The 14,326-nt window shown below is 40.8% G+C and overlaps 1 protein-coding gene across 1 annotated transcript in view; it reads right to left on the bottom strand.

Moving 5' to 3' along the window:
* Positions 1-2,940: 2,940 nt before the first annotated feature.
* The window catches only part of LOC123519398 (required for meiotic nuclear division protein 1 homolog), a 22,350-nt gene continuing 10,964 nt past the window's right edge, over positions 2,941-14,326 (bottom strand). The window contains 4 exon segments of the mRNA XM_045280678.1: positions 2,941-2,978; positions 2,981-3,089; positions 3,633-3,830; positions 4,937-5,099. Of these exon segments, the coding sequence (XP_045136613.1) occupies positions 2,941-2,978; positions 2,981-3,089; positions 3,633-3,830; positions 4,937-5,099 (508 nt within the window).

Genomic DNA, 14,326 nt, shown 5'->3' with positions numbered 1-14,326 from the left:
GGTACCACACCGGAGACTGATCTGGAAACTTGAAATGGTAGGAGGAGTGCATGGCAGTTTACTAAAATGGATGGAAGACTTTTGGTAGGAAGAGAAATGAGAACAATAATTAAGGACAGACCATCAGAATGGGGCTTGGTGGAGAGTGGAGTTCCACAGGGATCAGTGTTGGCACCAGTAATGTTCGCGGTCTACATAAATGACATGGTGGATGGGGTGTCCAGTTATGTGAGCCTATTTGCAGACGATGCAAAATTGTTAAGAAAAGTGAGATGTGACAAAGATTGCGAACTACTCCAGGAAGACTTGGACAGAATATGGAAATGGAGCTGTACATGGCAAATGGAGTTCAACACGACAAAATGCAAGAAAATAGAGTTTGGCAAGAGTGAAAGAAGAATCAGGAGTATGTACAAGATAGGAAATGAAGACATAAAACCAGTCATGAAGAAAAAGACCTTGGGGTGACAATTACCAATGACCTATCGCCAGAGAGACATATAAACAAAATAATTGGAGAAGTATTGAACTTATTGAGGAACATAAGAGTGGCGTTCAGATATTTAGATGAAGAAATGATGAAGAAAATAATTACTGCAATGATAAGACCGAGGCTTGAATATGCAACAATACAGTGGGCTCGAACTTAAAGAAACACATAAGGAAACTAGAGAAAGTACAGAGGGCTGCAACAAAATGGTGCCTGACTTAAGAGATTTGACTTATGAAGACAGACTGAAAAGAATGCAACTTCCGACCCTGGAAAACAGAAGAGAAAGGGGAGACCTGATAGCAATATACAGAGTGATGATTGGCATGGAAAAATGGATAGGGAAGATCTGTGTATGTGGAATGAAAGAATGTCGAGAGGGCATGGGAAAAACTAAAATGGCCACTTATAGGAGAGATGTGAAAAATATAGCTTCCTCATAGAAGGGTGGAAGCATGGAATAGTTTAGACGTGGAAGTGGTCAACGCAAGGAATATTCATGATTTTAAGAAAAGCTGGACATTAATAGATATGGAGACGGGACAACACGAGCATAGCTCTTTTCCCGTATGTTACAATTAGGTAAATACAATTAGGTAAATACACACACACACACACACACACACACACACACACACACACACACACACACACACACACACACACACACACACACACGGTAGCTCAGTGGTTAGAGCGCTTGCTTCACAAGCCAGAGGACCGGGGTTCGATTCCCCGGCCGGGTGGAGATATTTGGGTGTGTCTCCTTTCACGTGTAGCACCTAGCAGTATGGGAGGTAAATCGAGGAGTTGTGACCTTGTTGTCCCAGTGTGTGGTGTGTGCCTGGTCTCAGGCCTATCCGAAGATCGGAAATAATGAGCTCTGAGCTCGTTCCGTAGGGTAACGTCTGGCTGTCTCGTCAGAGACTGCAGCAGATCAAACAGTGAAGTGAAACACACACACAAACACACACACATACACACACACACACACACACACACACTTTTTCTCTCCTTGTCAGCCACAGTGCTTCCCTTCTTGATTATTTATGCAATACTATATATATAGTACATTATATACAATACTACTAACAGTTCACACAAACTTTTACATATTTACAAAATATATATACATAGTCACTATGTAAAATTCTTTCTCTTCTGCCCCTCCACAGAGCTCATGGATTAGGTTGTGTAAATTGAAAAGACAAATGAATAAATAATGTAATTTCAGAAGATAATTACATAAACATTAATCAATTTTCTTCAAGTGACCTCTCTTCTCTGTACCCTTTAATGTTCAAAATGTATCCACCAGATATGGATATCAATTTCATCACAAATGTGGATTGTGGATGCAGATATGGATGTTTAATTCATCAGAGCTGGGGATGTGAATGCAAATGCAGATGTTAACAACCAAGCAAATGTTCTGTGGATGAGGAAACTGATACATCTCCACTCAGCACTTTGGGGAAACTCATAAAGCTTCCTTAATTAGTTTGGCCAATTAATTTTCAATTTTGATTTACTGCACAACACTGTTTTTATAAGCACTTTTGAACCTCTGAATGTTAACTTTTCTGAATCTGAATCACATACATATAGTACATTTTTAGTGATGAACATAAATTTTCCTAAACATGAATGAACTACCTCAGCACTTGAGCTGACTGGTGCCCTCTTACTGCTTCACCAGCAGTGCTGTCAGTGTTGCCTGAACTTAGGAATATCAAGGCAATGATGGGGACATGGGGATGTTCAATCTTAGTTTGGGGAATTTAGAGTTTCTGAACAAAATTTCTATGTATTCCATATGGATGTTACTTCAAGCACATCAATATTGAATTATTTGTCGATGCTACATTCACAATGAAAATTTCATTGTACAAGTAGAGCTGGCTTATCACATACATTTCAATGTTTTTATGATAGACATAGAAGTATTAAGAATGAGGACTTGGTGGATTTATCTCCTGCATATTATTTAAGGATACTGAAAGTATGCTATCTGCAATACAGTTTGCATGAATTAAATGAATTTCTGTTGAGAGATTCTACTACTTATTCAAATTTAACCTTTACTTGATTTTAACCCAAACAGATATTGATTAATCTGAAATACTAAATCAAACAAAAGCAATTAACTGAATTTTCTAGAACAATACCAATTAGCATGAGCCATTATATACAAAGACACTAGAAGAAAATGTTAGCAAATGAATATGAAAACAAATAACTACAAAAAGTAAATAAATATATCAATTCAAGTACCTTTAATGAATCTATTTTACCTCAACTGACCATTCTCTGATTTGCAGCAACTTACATACCAATAACATTTATGAAATTTACCTTCAAAGATTTGGGGTAACAACCATCTTTTGGTGATCCTTCTTTTGCTCAATAGTCTTACAGTCTTCCTCTTCCTCGTGTTCCATCTCACAATCTCAGAGGAGACGCTCAATGAAGTGGAGGAGTTCAAAACCTCCACCATGATGAGGATGATGATGATCCACTCGAGGCGAGTGTCGCTCATTGAGGTGACTTTTAGGAGTTCCATCAACTCCACACAGTGACTCAGCTTCACATTCATCACCTGGGAACACAGACTAGCTTAATATTCATTTTCAGATAGAGAGAGACACTTACTCAGCTGTATGTAAATGTTTTAATGTGACTCATTAGACCAAAAACTTTTTTTTTTTTTTTGCCACTGATCAAATACTTTAATATTAATACTGTGTGAGTGTTTGAGTGAACAGATGTATAACACACTGCTGATACAAGTATTCTATGACATTGTCCCATTTGTCTTAACTCAGAGGCAATCAATTGTGTAATTTTGAGTCAATCCAGAAATTTTGCTATACCAAGAATAAAGACATCTGATTTTTCTCTAAAAATCATATATGAATAAAATTGGTTATCAATGTGTAGAAAACTTTACAGATTAATTCATCTTAGTTTTGTTACCTCTAAAGAATATGGAATGAAACTCAATACAACTATTCTATTAGCATTAATAAAATATTACCTTTGTCAAACCTCTTTCAATACTCATAGTTCAATGAAACGAAGACACTGTAGATGGAGCAGTTGCTGATGTTCAACACACACACACAACACATTCTAAACTCACCGAGGTACGCTTGGACACACTGAGGTGTTCTGATGTTTTTCTGTACAGTTGTTCAAGGTTCTCATGTTCCCAATAAAAGTCAGGAACATCAAGTAAATCTGAGCTGAGATTCACCAGGTGCCTCAGAGCAAAGAGTTGACCCATCCTCTGCAGTACTTGGTCTTGACTCAGAACCACCCGGCCTGTTTTGCTAAGCTCCTGTCAATGAAGACAGAGCAGAGATGTAAGTGTCACAAAAGCAGACACAAAGATACATTGCTAAAAGAATCAAAGGATGATGGATGATGCAGAGATAAGGGAAACAGAGAGGGAGAGTGAATTTAGGGGAACTATACAAAGAGTAAGGGATGTAAAATACTTGGGTTGGGAAAGAGTAGGAGAGTGAAATGATTGCCAAACAGTGATGCAAACAAGGCAACGAATGACAAAGTAGCATAAAAGAGTGCATCACTTTGGAAAGATAGCAGAACAAAAGGGAAAAAGGTAAAAAATAGTTTTAAAAGAATAAAAGATGGACAACAAACAAAGTAGTTATTGAAAAGAATATAATAGAAACTAGTGATGAAAAAGTTGATGAGTGAGAAAAGACAAATACAGAAGCACACGCACGCACACACACACACACACACACACACACACACACACACACACACACACACAGATTGGAATATGCAGGAGTAGTGTGGACCCCTTATAAAAAGAAACACATAAGGAAATTGGAGAGACTACAAAAAATGGCTACAAGAATGGTTCCAGAATTTGAAGGGATGACATATGAGGAGACTAAAGGCTATGGATCTACCAACCCTGGAACAAAGAAGGGAGAGAGGAGACCTGATACAAGTTTTTAAATTGATCAACAGTGGACCAAGTGGATAATGAGAAACTGATCCTGAGAGAAGAATATGACATTCGAAGCACAAGATCGCATAGTAAAAAGCTGAGAAAAGGAAGATGTCTGAGAGATGTTAAAAAATACAGTTTCTCGCAAAGATGTATTGAGACGTGGAACAGTTTAAATGAAGAAGTAGTGTCTGCAACGAGTGTGCATACTTTTAAAGTAAGATTGGATAAGTGTAGATATGGAGACGGGGCCACACGAGCATAAAGCCCAGGCCCTGTAAAACTACAACTAGGTAAATACAACTAGGTAAATACACAAAGAGAGAGAGAGAGAGAGAGAGAGAGAGAGAGAGAGAGAGAGAGAGAGAGAGAGAGAGAGAGAGAGAGAGAGAGAGAGAGAGAGAGAGAGAGAGAGAGAGAGAGAGCTGGGTGAGATAAGGTTGAAGCAATCAGATATGTACCTCTGAAACATATTCAATGTTGTCAATGTACTGATCAAGTGCTGCTTCCCAGATGCCAAGTTGCACTGACAAGGACAGGGCATTGCTGAATGTGTATTTTTCAAGGTCTGTTGGTCCTTCAGGATTCAAGAAGATTGTATCTCGCACAAGCTTTGTTCGGGACCTGTGAAGCAAGTGACAGAAAGGAGTGAGATGAGCATGCATATCGAAAGTTTTATTATGTTACAACCTATGGGATTTGAACTTACCTTGTATTGTTCTTTCCCTACATTTATCTTTATTCTACTTAGTTTAGATTTAATTTTTTTTTTCTAACATACAGCTGTGCCCTGAGAATTTTTCACTATGTAGTAGTTTCATCAGAGTATCACAATGGCTGTAATAATATTATATGTATTACTCAATTCTGCTTTACTTCAGATAACTATGCATTATCCAACATATTTTTACAAATATCATATTAACTTTTTCTAAAATGGCCATGATTTACCATGCTGGTGTGCACATGGCAAACTGTATGCATCATAACTACTTGCCAAATATCTCTAGTTTTTAGGGAAATGCTAAATTTGTCTAATTTGGTGTCCCTGACTACCTAATCCAAAACAAACTCAATCTAAGCTAACCAAATTCTAAAACTAAGCTACTCTAACCTAACTTGAAACTAATCAAACTGTTTTTGGCATGAGGTGTTGATTTTCAAAAAGTGCATAAAAGTGCATAATAAAAAAGACCTTAATAGACATGAAGTACAGTGAGTATGTATACTACCATAGCATGTTGTCATGAAGTCAAGGCCCACCGATATAAACTAGGTAACAGTACATGAATGCTTAGGTTGTAGGGGCATAATACAGATACGTACATGCATCATGCCTTGACCAATGAACAGTAGACAAGGTAACATTACCAAAGACTAGTGCCTCCTTATTCATAGACAACAGGGTAAATATTAAGACAAGGCACACTTTCCTAATAGAGGTGTCCAAGTTCATTCAGGGTTAAGAGCTGAAAACATAAGTACATAAAACTGTGTTGCTCGTCTTAATGTTCACCAAGAATTGTTCTAGAAAACTGATCAGAATATGATTAACTTCAAGAGTCAGGAGGCTGCCAGAGATACCATGTAGATGTTCGTATGAACTATGTGTTGGCACATAAACTTGAACACTTGCCAAGAGATGTAAATAAAAGGTTATGTGATTTTTTTTTTTTCTAGAATTACACCTATCCCCAAAACAAGGAAGAGGAGTTGAACTGGTGAAAGATTGGCCTCAAAATCATAAACAAGGCTTGAGATTTTTCCCTTGATAAGTATATGATTAAAAAACTAATCAGCAAATGGTCTCCCATCCCCATAAATCCTGGGCAGGGAAAGCAATCTTGAAAAACCTTCGCAGGTAAACCAATCCAACCTAGCCTAGCTCCCCACCCTTTCCCTAAAATAGGATATTGACCTAACTTGAACCCCCAGGGAAGTTTTTCTTTCTAGCCTAACCTAACTAATAACCCCTTCAGTACCATAATGGGTTTCCATATCCATTCTGCTTATTACTTGGTGATTTTATACCTCAGAAACACCTGTGCTGGATTAAGATTGGGAAGATTATGGCCATTCATCTTCTGACCTCTATATACCCTTCCTAATGTCAATGGTAAAATCGTACACAAGTATAATGTAAAAATATGTCCCAGTATTGAAGGGGTTAAGCTGACTTTAACTGTTACTGCAGTACCACCGCTTGTCCAACCCGTAAAGACCGGTTTTTCACAATTCCATCCCGATTAACACTTGGGACACTTCATAGTACTAGCAAAAAACACCGTGTGTTTACAAAAAGCTCTGCTACGTCGTTTATTAAAACGATCAACTTACCTCCATAGTAAGTGAATGAACACAGTCATAAGAGGACCATCGGAGAGAGTAATCGAGAAATGCATTATGGCGGATAGTCACTCAGTCACAGTCAGTCTTCACTTACGAATAGCAAGCCAATGAAACCATTTCATTGGGTGATATTTTTCTCTATTTATTTATTTATTTATTCTTTTTTTCACAAGCTGTGAGCAATCACCGCGCAGGCGCACTTATAGTAATGGTTCCAGAATCACGCTCGAACAAACGCCTTACCGAATACCTGAGATTCGAAACAATTGAGACTAATGGCGCCCAGAGATTTTAATTATTATTCTTATGACATGATTTCTCCCTTTTTGCTTTCAGTAAACAAGCACACGTAAACTTTTTTTTTTTTTTGTATTTATCCAAGCAGTAAAGAATCATAAGGCGGGTTCACACGTGTCAGTATGAAGCTTAAATTGCAAGTCGCTAGAAGTGTCAACTGAGCCCTTTTAGTCGGAACACGTTCACACTTATCACACAGATCGAGCGACTGGGAAATATCGGCTGGTTGGCGGGAAACTACCCAACATGTCTTCCTCTGGTGACGATGACGATTGAAATCATCACAAGTGTTCAATCCTCACCTCCAGCAACACCCTAAACAGAGTGGAGCAGTCATCGGAGAGTGGCAGCTATCACATCAAACGCCTATTTGCGTCAAAGCAGGTTCACACGTGTCAATTTGCGACTGAAATGGCAAGTCGGTAGTTTCCGATTGAAAATAGGTGTCCAGCGACTGGAAAAACAAGTAAAAAAAACACGACCAACATATTGGTCTTGTTCAGTCGATTTGCGACCTTGTTAACGTTGTGACGTCACGGAGAAAAGTCTGAAAATGTGGTGTCGATGTAGAAAAGATTTCGGCGTTGGTGAGGGAAAAAGAGAACATCAGTGAATTCTATGCAGAAAAAAAAAAAAAAAAAAGCTTACACAAATAGACGTTTGATGTGGTAGGTGCCGCTCTCCGGTGACTGGCCCCCTCTGTGCAGGGTGTTGCTGGAGGTGAGGATTGAACACTTGTGATGATATTATTTGATCTAAATCATCATCATCACCAAAGGAAGACATCTTGTTGGGTTACTGTTTGTTTACATTCACTTCCCGCCAACCAGCCGACACTCCCCAGTCGCTATGTGCGAAGTGTGAACATCTTCCGACTAAAATAACTCAGTAGATACTTTTAGCGACTTGCAACTTTAGTCGCAAATTGACGTGTGAACCGGCCGTTAGCTTTTCTGCTGTAGAATTCACTTTCATGGTCCCAAGTGTGCTCTTTTCCCTCACCAACTCCAAATCTTCTTTTCTACATCGCCATCACATTTTCAAACCTTTCTCTGTGGTCACAACGTAAACAAAGTCGCAAATCGACTGAACAAAACAGACAAGTTGGTTTTGTTTCGTGACTGGTATTTCCAGTCGCTATGTACCGATATATTCAGTCTGTAACTCTACCGACTTGTAATTGCAGTCGCAAATTGACAAATGTGAACCGGCCTTTAAAACAAAAACGGTCTGGTGTGACTGATGTAATCACACTCCCCTCATATGTAAAGGCAGATACTTATTCTTGGAATTATTTCATTATTTACTACGGAACTACTACTGTAATTCTGAGCAGATGGCTTCCCAACTCCCTTGAATCCCCCCATCTCACATCTACAGGCCATATTTATCAGTAAAACCCGGCACTGCATGTTACTAAAATAGTTGTTCTACGGTATATAGGTATTAGGTAATATCCTACTGATAACACTACCTGTCCATGAAGACAATACAGCAAATCCCCGTCACCTCTCCTTCAATACGACCGTGTTTCTGTGTTTCTGCAGGTGTTTTACTGTCAGTACTATTTTCGTTTACAAGTGAATAATGCGTCACTCACTGTCTCACGTGATATCGTAGGTCGCTTGTTTCATCATTATCATAAACATTTTCAATCCTGTTCTACTTTTCAGCAACGTAGTATATATACTGTACTCACAAGCTTGCGCTCTCATGTCACTATCCACTATACAAATATATATATATATATATATATATATATATATATATATATATATATATATATATATATATATATATATATATATATATATATATATATATATATATATATATATATATATATATATATATATATATATATATATATATATATATATAGATAGATAGATAGATAGATAGATAGATAGATAGATAGATAGATAGATATAGATATAGATAGATAGATAGATAGATAGATAGATAGATAGATATGCGTGCGCGGGCGTATGTAGTACGTACATTTGATTTGTAATGAAAACAAGTGCATTTACCCTCACCTGTGATGGTAATTTGAATACCACATACACTCTCTCTTGATCCCATGACTGCAACAATGAATGATTGATAAATAATTACCAGCGACAAAACTGAGGCAATCATCTGTGAAACCAGTGTTGTGTTGTCAGGCGGGAGCGAAGCCTTGTTTATCAGTCTTGAGTCGGCGGTGGTAATAGCGGGGATGGTGGTCATGTGAGTAGCCTCAAATGTTTAACTGGCAGCGTTACCTGACAGAAATAATTCATTCCTACATAAGCTGTGAGAAAAATCAATAAAAATACAATTCTTAATATTTCTACATAATACTATGACTTCATCCTCATCGTCACAAAGTTTCATCCCAACACACCACGCGGCACGCCACAGCTACGCCAAGCACTCATGGGTCTCTCCATGTCAGTGCCTGCCAGCAGAAATGACATTCCACCCTTCCTTTCATTTCAAATATCTGTATCAATTAGTTTTACTGATTCTGTGGAAGGCAAACGTCTTATCATGATTGTTTCTCTCTCTCACATGAAATTTCTTAATAAATAAAAAGCCATGCATCATTGGAGGGAAAAAAAAAAAAAAAAAAAAAAAAAAAAAGAAAAACGCATACGACTCGGGTCCACCGCGCTACCACCGCCACATACTCATAAAAAAAAAAAAAAAAAAAAAATGAAACTTATGTTACTTGAGAGCTAATATATTTCATCAAAGTTTACAACAGTAAGATTCAGTGAAAATCTTTTACTAGTCAATCCAACTTCCTCCGGTTTGCAGCACACTTGAGGCGAGCCTGCATTGACATCACCTCACGATACACTCTCAGGGGATTCCTGCGAAACGTCTCCCACTGGGCATCGGTGTGGTGCAGGAGTTGGGCACGGGTCCTCTCGTACTCCGGTTTCCAGGCACTGACGGTGGAGGGCCAGATGTCCTCTAGTGGGTTCAAGTCACAGCTCAGTCTGGGGCATTTCAACACCTGAATGTGTCGCTGCTCCTCAAACCACCGCTGCACAATCTTGGCAGTGTGGATTGGACAGTTGTTGTGCATGAAAACTATTTGTTCTGGGTATGGCAGAGCATAAGCACGCACTGAAGGCAGCATAACCTCTTCCAGTATTTCCAAATACTTGTCAGCAGTGAAGTCTTCATCGACTGGGACCAACTCCCCCACGCCGCGCAGCCACTGCCATCCCCAGAAGCTGCAGGTGATGAGGTCACTTGCCGCCAGACTGGAGACTCTTATGTTTGTACCTGGGAAAATATAACTGTTGATACCATAACATATTTCACGAGCTTTGGTAACACTCCAGGTTTCTTGAGCAGAACCCAAAACCGTCATATGGTTTTAGAAAACCTTACACTGGTATTTGTATAAAACATATTGCAATGAAACTATTGTGTGGAACAATTGCATGGAAAGAATGCAGCCATTGCAGACGGCATGCATTATACACAGATAATGTCAAGAACATTACACTAAACGTAATCCTTCCTCACCTTGGTTCATCCCATCTCCAACAGTTGAGCTTGCCGCTTGAGTTCAAAGAGAAGCTTTTCTCGCCGCTGAATATCACACGACCTCAGAAGTCTGGTCCCGCGTCTTCGTACTGTGTTGCGAACGTAACTCGGGCTTTCTTATGGTTATCTCTTATTGTTTCTCTCACAGGGGGGTCTGGATAGCGCATGCCTGCCATGTGGAGGCACTTACGCACTGTTGAAATCTCCACCTGGTGCAGCTGCAGCTCCTGCCGTATTTCAACGGCGTTTACAACCGACTGTTTTTTAGCTGCTTCTATAATAAGTTTCTTTTCGGCATCAGTTAGCTTCCCTGGTCTTCCCTTCCTAGGACGATCGTTTAAGTTTCCATCTCTATGCCTTTTCAACCACACACTCACTGTAGCGCGACACACCTGTAAACGTCTTGCTATTTCACGTGATGATAATCCAATGGCGTTCATGGCCACGATTTGCGCTCTAATCATTTGTTTATCTCTCATCATCACAGATTGAAAATCCTGTTTTTACTTCTAATGCACATACACAGCAGATAACAGTCACCAATAAGGCGATCGACGCAGTCTGACTGTCGACTCTCGAGTTTTGATTGTTTGTTAGTTATCCGTCCCTAAAAAGAAAGGGACGGAGTGGGCCCTAACACTTTGGAGGCGGCCCACATTCGAGTTTTGAGACATTCCCTGGATTTATATCTCATGGCTACGCTGCCGGCCAGCCCAAACTATTATACAAGAATGAAAGAATATACTTTCCTACTCTCCTTGGTAATCAAATGCACAAGTCTATTGAACCGATATGTAAACTAATTTTCATGGTATATAACTCTACTATTTGGACATGTTGGTTGTTACATGTTGTGAAAAGATAATAGAAGAAAGACTCCACGCTGGGAAAACAGATAATGCTAAATGCAATATAGAAGCGCAGGCAGGAAAGAAATGGTCTTCTCATGGTGACTGAACAGACGTTTTCTGTAGCGGTAAAGATTAGGTAAGTCCTAAATTTTAATGCAACCTACTAGCGTTTGTGTTCAAGTTCACAGCGAATTTCTAGTGAATAGTGAACACAGACAGACATACATCGCCCTTCTGTCAGACGAATACACAGCGCGTCTCCACTGAACAGTCAACCAGTCCGCTGCCAGACGACAGCTTGCTGGAAGACGTTGCTGGAAGAAATACCATTTGCATCACTCTGAAGTTAAATGCATTTGCTGATTATTTGAGGTACTCGTATTTACATCCCAAAACTTTCACTGCTCTGTCTATGTCTCTCCAAGTGAAGTTCTTTGCTATCCTATACGTCGACAGTGTGTGTGTGTGTGTGTGTGTGTGTGTGTGTGTGTGTGTGTGTGTGTGTGTGTGTGTGTGTGTGTGTGTATGTGTGTGTGTGTGTAATTCACTGTTTGATCTGATGCAGTCTCTGACGAGACAGCCAGACGTTAGTTACCCTACGGAACGAGCTCAGAGCTCATTATTTCCGATCTTCGGATAGGCCTGAGACCAGGCACACACCACACACCGGCACATGTTGAACCACTCAGTTACAGTACTGGTAGATTTTCCTCTGTTACGCGGGGAGGGTCCCAGAGGGAGGCGGGTCACTCGGTAGACCTCAGGCTGCATCTGGGTAGGCCACATATGGCGGTAGACTTCACGCTAAAGTAGCATCCCCCCCCCTCTCTCTCTCTCTCTGTTTCACTGTTTGATCTGCTGCAGTCTCTGACGAGACAGCCAGACGTTACCCTACGGAACGAGCTCAGAGCTCATTATTTTCAATCTTCGGATAGGCCTGAGACCAGGCACACAACACACACCGGGACAACAAGGTCACAACTCCTCGATTTACATCCCGTACCTACTCACTGCTAGGCTACACGTGAAAGGAGACACACCCAAATATCTCCACCCGGCCGGGGAATCGAACCCCGGTCCTCTGGCTTGTGAAGCCAGCGCTCTAACCACTGAGCTACCGGGCCGGTGTGTGTGTGTGTGTGTGTGTGGTGAGCATGGAATGTGCCTGGACCATTAACTTGATAACCCACAATGACACTGCAACATCAGGTAAATTTTCCTCTTCGTTCCTCCAAGGACGAGTAAATCGCAAGTTGGAAGCAGCCACGCACGCAACCAGCGTGAATGACAACCAGCTGAATGAGCGCTCAGTCTTGCTGTCCTAATGAACTGATAGTGATAAATATTCTTTAATTATTTGTCTAAGGTCCAACCCAAAAGAATCCAGGGAAGGAAGCCACATCATTTAATACCAACCTTTCTATTTTGTGAGAGTATAGACCGCGTGTCGCTAACATCTCAAACACTCAACTTCTCTGCACTCAAAAGCTTTACACGTAACAGTCTCATTTCCCTCTCTGACACCCAACGCTTAATATATCAGGGTTGCCTTTTCTAAAAATCTCAGCAGGAGATTTCACACCTTTAAGGCAATTAGCCTAACACACACACACACACACACACACACGGTAGCTCAGTGGTTAGAGCGCTGGCTTCACAAGCCAGAGGACCGGGGTTCGATTCCCCGGCCGGGTGGAGATATTTGGGTGTGTCTCCTTTCACGTGAAGCCTAGCAATGAGTAGGTACGGGATGTAAATCGAGGAGTTGTGACCTTGTTGTCCCGGTGTGTGTTGTGTGCCTGGTCTCAGGCCTATTAGAAGATCAGAAATAATGAGCTCTGAGCTCGTTCCGTAGGGTAACGTCTGGCTGTCTCGTCAGAGACTGCAGCAGATCAAACAGTGAGAGAGAGAGAGAGAGAGAGAGAGAGAGAGAGAGGGAGGGAGGGGGGGTGCTACTTTAGCGTGAAGTCTACCGCCATATGTGGCCTACCCAGGTGCAGCCTGAGGTCTACCGAGTGACCCGCCTCCCTCTGGGACCCTCCCCGCGTAACAGAGGAAAATCTACCAGTACTGTAACTGAGTGGTTCAACATGTGCCGAGAGGTGTGTACAGCCATAGTTTCTCATCAACGACGAGGAAAGATGGTAGGAACAACAGATAACCCCATCCAGATTGATAGGCAAGATTTGCTGGTCGACGGAAGTACAACCGAGGAAGGATGCTGAATGGAGACAACGCTCCTCTCTCCGAGGACAGTGACGCAGAACAAGAAAACAACAGAAACCATGGGCGTAGAATTGATGTTCCTTGGGTTTTTGGTCTTAAACAAGACTCAGACTGTCGGTACTTTTGGGTGGAATGGCGCGATCTAATCCCTAATATTGAAAGGGAGTGTGCATATGGTTCGGTGATTCATTCAGATGAGTGGCCTGCTTATAGCAAACTAATGGGGTACCAGCATTTTACAGTGAACCATCAGCAACATTTTGTGGATCCAGTGACAGGAGGAGCACACACAGCCAATTGAACGATCGTGACTGGACGCTAAAAGGCTGATTCTGAAGAGAATTTTTACCTTTATTCCTTATCTATTTAGGTCATTCCTAGGATATGTACAAATTAAGTGTTTATCGCTAAAATAAATGTATGGAAATGTGTGATATCCATGAGGGAGGGATAATGCAGCGGTAGACCTCACGCTAAAGTAGCACCGAGAGATGCTTACGGTGGCGTGTTCCCCATGCATGACAGTAGCAGCACCGCGGGAAAGGCAAGACAACGACGGGAATGGTATCTGCTGCCAGA

The sequence above is a fragment of the Portunus trituberculatus genome, chromosome 45 (assembly GCF_017591435.1).
Source record: "Portunus trituberculatus isolate SZX2019 chromosome 45, ASM1759143v1, whole genome shotgun sequence".
In the NCBI taxonomy this organism is placed as follows: Eukaryota; Metazoa; Arthropoda; class Malacostraca; order Decapoda; family Portunidae; genus Portunus; species Portunus trituberculatus.
This window is presented reverse-complemented; position numbering and strand designations above follow the sequence as displayed.